At 41.1% G+C, this 9,685-nt stretch overlaps 1 protein-coding gene across 1 annotated transcript; it reads right to left on the bottom strand.

The window, feature by feature from the left end:
- Window positions 1-261: 261 nt before the first annotated feature.
- Window positions 262-3,034, bottom strand: LOC111255116 (heat shock 70 kDa protein cognate 4-like). The gene has a single exon (XM_022816773.2). The coding sequence runs from the start codon at window positions 2,500-2,502 to the stop codon at window positions 571-573; it is 1,932 nt and encodes a 643-aa protein (XP_022672508.1). The 5' UTR covers window positions 2,503-3,034; the 3' UTR covers window positions 262-570.
- Between the last annotated feature and the right edge of the window lie 6,651 nt (window positions 3,035-9,685).

The raw sequence follows: 9,685 nt of genomic DNA, 5'->3' as shown, positions 1-9,685 counted from the left end.
ATAAAAAAGCAGATAAAAATAGATATTGTATATCTATTTTTATCTGCAATACTATTTTACGAAGAAGGAAAAAAAGCAGATAAAAATAGATATTGTAAATCTATTTTTATCTGCTTTTTTTTCTGCTTCGTAAAAGTATGTTGTATATATACATGATTTTACATAATACATCTGTATTATGTGTGTGCGTATATATATATATATATATATATATATATTCATATTCATAGTATATATATTCATATTCATAGTAAGTAGTAGTATAGTACTAGTACGTAGTTGATTTATTTAATAGATATTTTCTACTTTCTGAAAATTCTAAACACCGCTGTTAGGATTCGCTTATTTTTACTTCCGTTAAGTATCAAGCAGGTATATTTCCAGCCCTGGGCAAAAGCGGAGCCTTGTTATCTTTCGGAAATAAGTGACGCACACGACGGCCGTAGGTGATTCGGGTGCTAGCGTCGGCATAAATGTGACATGACGTTACGCTACGTTGAACACCAGCCCTAACCTACCTACTGTTTACTGATGTCCTGTTTACAATGTCAGCAGTTCTCAGTCCTTTACTCAGTCGACCTCTTCAACGGTCGGCCCCTGCGAAGCACTGGTAGCGTCACCACTAAACTCCTTGCTCATTCCGGCAAACTCGGAACCTCCGGTTGGGCCTCCGTGAATTTTCGTCATTAAAGGCGCGGCTACCTGTTCGAGATCATTGCGTCGTTGCTCGAATTCCTCTGTAGCCGCCAACTGATTACTGTCAATCCAGGCCAGCGTCTCCGTCACCTTCTCTAAAACCAGTTTACCCTCTTCCGATAGTTTCTCCGCTCCGGCACCTTCAACCGTTGACTTAACGGTGAAACAATAGCTCTCTAGCGTGTTCTTCGCGGCTATACGAACCTTCTGTTTGTCATCCTCGTCCTTGTACTTCTCTGCTTCCTGGACCATGCGCTCAATATCTGATTTCGACAGGCGACCTTTGTCGTTGGTGATCGTGATTTTATTCTGTTTCCCGGTCGACTTATCTACAGCGGAAACATTGAGGATGCAGTTTGCGTCAATGTCGAACGTCACCTCGATCTGCGGTACACCCCGCGGGGCCGGTGGGATGCCGCTCAGGTCGAACTTGCCCAGCAGATTGTTATCTCTCGTCATTGCCCGTTCCCCTTCGAATACTTGAATGGTAACAGCGGGCTGATTGTCTGCGTAAGTACTGAATGTCTGCGTTTGCCTGGTGGGTATCGTGGTGTTACGCTTGATCAGAGTCGTCATCACACCACCAGCGGTTTCGATCCCGAGAGACAATGGTGCCACGTCAAGTAATAGCAAGTCCTGCACTGCTTCTGAAGTATCTCCGCTAAGAATAGCCGCTTGCACTGCGGCCCCGTATGCTACAGCTTCGTCCGGATTGATCGACTTATTAAGCTCTTTGCCATTAAAGAAATCCTGCAAGAGTTTTTGAATACGAGGAATGCGGGTAGACCCACCTACCAGCACAATGTCATGCACCGAAGCCTTATCCATTTTCGCGTCGCGCAAAGCCTTTTCCACAGGGTCTAGCGTGGAACGGAATAAATCGGAGCAAAGCTCTTCGAAGCGGGCCCGTGTTATCGAAGAGTAGAAGTCGATGCCGTCAAACAGTGAATCTACCTCTATCGACGCTTGTGTCGATGACGACAGCGTCCTTTTTGCGCGTTCACAAGCTGTTCGCAGACGGCGCAGCGCCCGCTTGTTCGTCGACAGATCCTTCTTGTGCTTACGCTTGAACTCGTCCACGAAGTGGCTAACAAGTCGGTTGTCGAAGTCTTCACCCCCGAGATGAGTATCTCCTGCTGTCGATTTCACCTCAAATACCCCGTCTTCAATGGACAGAATCGATACATCGAATGTACCACCACCCAAGTCGAAAATGAGAACGTTGCGTTCTGCTGCTGCTTTCTTGTCAAGCCCATACGCTATCGCGGCTGCTGTGGGTTCGTTGATGATTCGCAACACGTTCAGTCCAGCTATCGCGCCTGCATCCTTAGTCGCTTGTCGTTGCGAATCGTTGAAGTACGCCGGCACCGTAATAACGGCGTCCGTTACGGTCAGACCTAGATACGCTTCAGCCGTCTCTTTCATCTTTACTAGCACCATCGATGAGATCTCTTCCGGATAAAAAGTCTTTTCCTCGCCCTTGAAATCGACTTGGATCTTTGGCCTACCGTCGACCTTAGTCACTCTGAACGACCAATGTTTCATGTCGCTTTGTACGGTTTGCTCTTCAAAGCGTCGTCCAATCAAGCGTTTTGCATCGAACACAGTGTTCGTCGGGTTCATCGCCACCTGATTTTTGGCCGCATCGCCGATCAGCCGTTCCGTATCCGTGAACGCCACGTACGAAGGTGTCGTTCTATTACCCTGTTCGTTTGCAATAATCTCTACTTTCCCGTGGCGAAAAACACCAACGCATGAAAACGTCGTGCCCAGGTCGATGCCGATTGCTGGAGCTTTCAAGGTCATTATCGTCGATTTTCGACTTCTATCCTAGCTCAATCAATAGATCTCAGCGGCTTGCTTTTCCACTACCGCACTTCACAAGGACGGTCAGTTCGTACCGCTTCGTTTACTAATAGCAATGACTTGTTGCTGTACCAACCGCTGGTTTTATCCCAATGTCACAACTTCGTATGATCGCTAACGCAAATTGTCTATTGACCATATATAAGCGCAAGCTCCCTCTGGTGAGCGAGTCAAACGAAACTGCTCGATCCGGAGCGAAACTCTTAAAATATTCAGTAAGAAACCGATAGAGGTGTGATCATTTTTACGGAAAGTTGCGTTCTGAAAATTTTTCGATTACATCTCATTTAAAAATTTTGCGGCGTACCCCTGATTAGCTCATTAGTCGACATGTTCTAATTCGCTTTTCTTGCTGCATTGAATCCCCGAAAAGCTGGCTTCGGTCCAACAAGTTTCGTTTATACCTACCGCAAAGCCTCAAGATTTCTCTCGAAGTTAACAATGTTATAACATAAAAAGAAAAGAAAAAACATTAGAAGCAAATAGAAAAAAAAAAAACAAACAGAATGATGTGAACTACGAAAAGGCATTTGTGGTTCTTGGTATATAGTATGTGGTCGTATGGTTACCTGCTATTTATGAAGGAAGAGGCGTCTAATTCGCACGAATCAATAGTACCACTGTGTATGCGTACCCTATGTGGATTTGAAAAGATTATTAAAAAATTTTGCTATGTGAACTTAGCTCGTGTGCGCATATCAGTACGCCATTACACGTTGAACTTTGCTTACCAACTGATGTTTACTAGCTAAATCGTCCTGTAAAATATTGTCTCACACGCAATCCAATTAGTTTCTGAAAAGCTTGTCCGGTTCCGCTTCTTTAACCATAAGCCCGGTGCAATATTATGGATATATAGGTAGTTGTTAATGGTGTAAAACGCATGTACTCCGTGGTTAAGAATGAAACCCTTGTCTCCCACCAACCTTCGAGTCAGAATGTTTACCTAGCAGCAATTTGATTTTTGCCTTCAAAACTCATTGTGATAAACGATGCGCTCATGACTTTATATAATTTTCTAATTTTGTTTTTATGAACTCGTCTCTAGCAAAATATAAGAATGATGAGTCTGATATGAGTGTCATTTATTAAGCCCGTATCACAAACCTGATAGATTGACTATAAGGGTAACCTTAAAATCAATTAATTCACAGCATCACTGAATAGCGACATCGAAACATCGATGGGAGTTCACCAGTGTTTTCTTCTACTAAACGTGTGAGTTTAGGATAGGAGATAGTGAGCTTCAGGAAAGAGGCCCGTTTAGGTAGGAAACGTGGAACGAGCAAAGGTCACCTGTCTTTTTGTTTAAAACCCATAATCAAGTATAGTTTCGCCTAGGCTTGAATTTATTAAATTATCAAGCGATCATCAATTATAGAACTATTACTATGGGATCACAAAATCAGACAGGATGAGACCATAACTTAGTGGTCGCTCCAAGAGACCACCTTGAATTTTTGGTAGCCGGGCAGGTAGCGGAGACGACATTCACAGTATTATGCTGTTCTAAATTTATAACCTGCGTTCATTTTATGACAGCTTCTTTAATTAATGCTGCTAAAGTCTTTAACTGTAATAACTTTTCAAGCTCTGTTCATCATATTTTAAATGTGACATGATAGCGGTTAGTTATTAGCGGATTAGTTGTGCAAACGCGTTTTCTCCGTTTATTACCACGATAACAACGACAGCGATATTCACAAGTCATTCATTCAACCTAGATATTATATTAAAGCTCCATAAACTAGACACTCTTGCCGATTTGGGCTATACATTTGTGTCGTTCGTACTATGTACCAAATTGCACCTTATGCGTACATCATTATCAAATTCATTCGAAATGTCTGAACTCCAAATCCGCCGACGTTGGTCAATCCAACCTCACTCAGACGCTGGTCATTTGGCTTGTCACTAACGTCGAATCAACAGTCAGACGAAAATAAATAGCTAGGTCGCTCTATTGTTATGTGCTTGTTGCTCACGTCATAGGCCAGTCTAAAAAAACGATCTGAAGAATGGTCCCGTAAGCGTATACGTTGTCTGCCATTTTTTTTGCAGCTGTAATCCTGGACCTGCCAGGCTAACCCGATGCCTGCACCTCTCGTTCTCTAATTGCGCTTCAAACCCGTTCCTAAGCAACTGCTGTCGATACAACGGACGCAACGTTAGGACAGCCAGATCCCTACGGTAATCTCAGCATCGAGAATAGTGTGAATGGCCCCTTTGCCAACAAGACACAATGGCGATATCACATTGATGTAACGACCTCACATTTTAAGCGTTCATGCAATAAGTATAACTGGTTTCATTACTTGCATTTGCTGACAACTTACGTCTCTAGAAAAGTCTGTCTAAAAGTCAATAAATCGTTTAATAAACAATAATTTAACACCGCGCGGCTTGTGGCCACTTGTGATCTAGAAATCAAAAATGGCCTCGGCATAAGCGTTTGCGGATTTTAACCAATGACTAGATAAAGACCACTGCAGAACTGTTCACTGCCAGCTACTGTGTTGTTGGTTATAAGGCGAATTATGGTAAGGGGTAAAATTACCAAATGCACAGCTATGTAAACAGGGGGGTTCGGTAGAAGTTAAAAAGCTGCCTATTCGGTGCGCTTTGCATGGCTGCATGTGTCCAGAATATATAAGAGTAAATAATAATATTATGTTCTACGTCTCTTAGCTAAGTAGTTTGGCAGATACCAGGAGTATGCCAGGCAATGAGATGTAGCGCAAATACGACTTCAAATCAAACAACGATCTAACGTAGTAACGTAAAGTACTGATCGCATTGACGATGTCTTCATCTAAACAATCACTGCGCTACTTGTAGCCCGATTTAAACAAAGGTACCTGACGTAGTCAAGTCATCTTCGTCAAAAAGACTACTATCAGTTCTGCTTCCATCAGAATGTTATAGGACTCGTAATATCCCTATCGGTGTGCCCACAAAAATACTGTGCAGACGTCTCCAAGTAGCCTGCATCGATCCTTATCAGATGTAAATTTGCATCACTTTCAGACCAACCATAGGGCGCCGTTATCTCCTCCGAAGCTACTGGGCTTAGGTGATGTCTAAGGTCAACTAGGCACAGCGGAATTTTACTTACGCCATGGAACGCCTAGTGCATAGTTAAATGCTTGCCTTCGAGCAATTTTGCTAGTCTCGATTATCATTCGAGTATATCTTGTGACTATGTTATGTACGTAAAGTATTGCGAGCTAAAATACTCGGCGAACGTCTACATGATTTCCGACCGAGTTAACAAATTAATGTTCATCTAAAGAAGACTTCTAATTCCAACGTACCGCCCAGTGTATCATCTTCTTGTTTGTTTTTTTTTGTGTGCATTTTAGGTGTTCTGCGCTGAGCGGATCAACGGAGACGCAAATCTAAGTTCTCTGAAACAGTCTGGTCATCTGACGGAACGCCACAAAAGCTAATCAGCGATCAGAATGAAGAATCGCCGTTACGAAATTGGCGGTGAACGGAAGTGGTGGCAGGTATATTGCATAAAATTTGAATCAGTATATGTTAAATTCCAATTTATGAGACCCTTAAGGTGATTAGTATTTATAACTACGTATGATATTTAGAGCTGCGTTTGTAACGGTTTGAATAAGAAATATAGTTAAGATTCGCCCTATAATATTTGATAGTATACGATTAAATATCTTGCTACAGAATAGCAGGTAATTCTTTTACGTGGTAGTTTTTTCGATTCCGCGTTCCTGCTTCGTAAAAGAGTATTTCTTCTAAATACCAAATTTTTTAGAAGAAATACCAAAGTACATGTTTGTTAAAACATGTTTTACTTACGATCTAGTATATCTATCTATCTATCTAGTATCTTTCTGACTGATCTGCAAGAAAACAGGCTTCAAGTATAATAGAAAGAGCTAGGAAGGTTGGAGCAATTTCAATACCCGGAAATTGGAATCGTGGTATTCCGTAACGGAAAGATTCGGGTAATTACTAGTGGACAGAAAAACCGGATAACACTGTCATACGTCGCCTGTACTACCAAAGAGCGGCTTATTGGTGATATTGCATTGAGCCAGATCGCATTGAATCTAACTAACACAGCTTTCCATGAAAAAAAAACAAAGCGTAATCCATAATAGATCGATTCGGTAAGTAGGTGGTTTAAGAAAATAGAATGTACTATATCTTCGTACCAACTAGCGGTTGAAAATGAGCGCAAGACATCAGTCTCCGAAGAAAATGTCTCCGACAGTCTTTGCGAAGATGAAATAAATGGTTGAAAGAATTGAATTGTGAAGCTCGTGACACAGTTATTTCAAAGCCTACCTACTTTAGCAATTCACAGAACCAGGCTATCAAGGTCGTTGCAGTTACTCTAGGCTTCATATTATGTATCGCTAGTGAGCCAACATTGCTTGTGCACTTCATCAGAGACATGTAGTCAACCATAATGAGCTTGTGTTGTCGTAGGTGGTGACATTTTTAACGGCTGCAAAGGCACAATCCACGCAGCTGCCAAAGACATAGATCTCGATGGAGAAAAGTCAGCCGTATAGCCGACTACTTTCCACTAAAACGACGTATAGCAGTTCAATCTAACGAGAACTCCCTCTAACCAACTTTCAACAAGCGCTTGCTAAGACGGTTACGAACGATGTGCTAACGAGCCAAAAAAACAGAGAAGCACGGATGGATGTCTACTCGTTATATAAAGGCATCGACTATATCATCACGGTAACTTAGTTGCTTGAAGGGCTTGTGCGAAAATCTAGCCCAGGCCACCTTGGAACACGTCACAAAAGTTTTAGATGACGCCGATATAAATGAAGGGTACATACATGACGTCTATTTGCTTGACGATTTCTCACGTACTCCATGTAACCTCTCCATGTAATCTCCAAAATATCGCTCAATATTTTTAAAAATTGGCAGTATAATCAATCTCTTAATTAGAACGGGGCTGTAGCCCCTGGTGTGGGCAGCGATGCTGAAAAGTCACAACAATTCAATTTAATTGAATTTAAGTATTCAAGACGTGACGCTACCTACGCTTGCCATCGGATTTAAAGACTTAACGGTAGAGATTGACCTCTATTTTGTCTAGAGTTAACAACGGCCGGTAAAATGTCCACTGAAGTCGAACAGATGGCCGCTTATAACCTCTGTGGCCAATTTGTCGTCAGTCGACCACCCAACTATAAAGCGTTGCCTATCAAAATCAGTTTCGGCATAAATGGTAACGGAATCTTTACTGTGTCGGCGGTCGAAACGACGACCGGTAGGTACGGGAACATAACCATCACCCACAACTACGATGGACCTTCCAACGAAGAAATCAAGCGAATGACTAACGAGGCCGGAAAATACAAGAGCGAAGATTGAGAACAAAAAGTTTGCCTAAGAATAGATTTGGCAGACACGGATTTAGTGAAGACACTGAATAATTCTGAGGCGACATGAAGCGTTTTATGGATAAAATAAGCGAGATTCTCATTTGAGTCGGTGTGAGCAAAACGGATAAGGCGAGATCTGCTCTTGTCAGAAACAGCTCGAACAAGTAACACAGTCTTTTTCGCGTCAACGGATAATTGGTAGAACAGATGCAAACTTCTATTTGTTTTTGAGGATACTTTTTACGATCTGTTCTGGAAACGAGCTACAATATATATAATAGCCGGGATGCTGAAAGTATTATTTGTGTATTGAAGATTTGTCTGTCTGTGTTTATAGATAGTGTGAGCTCTATGTAACTGTAATAGTTAATCGTCGTTACCAAACACAATTGATTAAACCTTAATTCAAGAGGAACACTTCACCTATTTTTATTTTATGTAGATACCTCATTAGCAAGCATCAGATACGCTGGATTGTTTACAGCGATAAGCCGTGATAGCAACAGAAGTCCAACATGTTTCCAGTGGCAGGGGACTAATAGGTTTTAAGTTTTACGTAAGCTGTTAGACGTTACTTCGGCCAACTGACTCCCAGCGCGAAATGTCTATTCGAATTCAAACTTAAACTACCATTTTTCACGAAACTTAGTAGACGAGCGTGGTAGCACTGAACTATTACCATTATTCTTAGAAGATTTGATGCACTTACACCACGGAGCTATTCCCTGTCATCCAGACCGCAAATGTTATATTGCTTTTACGTGAGTTGGCACTAATATATATTATTATATACTTAGTAAGAGAAAATGACAACAGACAGAGATCTCAGAATTAAGATTACTATCCTAAAGCCAGTGTAGACCTTTAAGAGAAACTGGATGTTTTATACGGGAACTCGTGATTCAGAAAATGATATGTAAGCAGTGGAAAATGACTTTGTCGATGAATATAGATCTTATGTTTTAATTAATTACAATCGGTACATCAAACATATATATATATATATATATATATATATATATATGTGTGTAATGTACTAGTCACGCAAACTGTCATGTATTTCGTCGATGATGAACGACTAAGGAGCCAACCCTATTTTCGATTTAAGTTCACACTCCATGGAATACCCGCCCGAGAACTTGACGTGTCACACGCTTCGGTTATCGCCGACTACCTAACTTACGCTAGATAGGATTAACGTTAACAAGGAAGCCAGCCAAGTCTCGTAGAAGACTTCATTGAAGATCTGAGTAAAGCGGAAGAAAAGTATATTAATTTGTGAGAGAGTCGATGGCTATCGTCGTTTACGTATATCAATTAAGTGATTCAAACATATTGCTGACGATTTAACGAAATGCATTGTTTCTGTAGAATTAATAAACGCTTTGTTCTTAAAAAATAACTCTTATTTACACAAAGCAGTAGTTATATATTACATATTTTCTATGTGTACCTAATACCGAGTAATTGCAAGTATGCTGTTCTTATATTTCCATCTCTTTTTTTTTTTTTTTTTAACATAAAACGACGCCAGTGTGCACGATGCATTCAAATCGTTTGCATCTACAGACTACCTTAGTTACAGATTATTCAGATATACGTAAGTAAAGATTGTCTGATACCAACTCAGCTACTTACAGTAAGCGACATTAACAATATAACCACAATTTTAAAGGAAACGCCATATAGATGGTGGATGCTTGGTAAAGATCCAAAGCCTACGTTACCTGTAATAGAGT

The sequence above is a fragment of the Varroa destructor genome, unplaced genomic scaffold (assembly GCF_002443255.2).
Source record: "Varroa destructor unplaced genomic scaffold, Vdes_3.0 BEIS01000535.1, whole genome shotgun sequence".
Classification (NCBI taxonomy): Eukaryota; Metazoa; Arthropoda; class Arachnida; order Mesostigmata; family Varroidae; genus Varroa; species Varroa destructor.
This window is presented reverse-complemented; position numbering and strand designations above follow the sequence as displayed.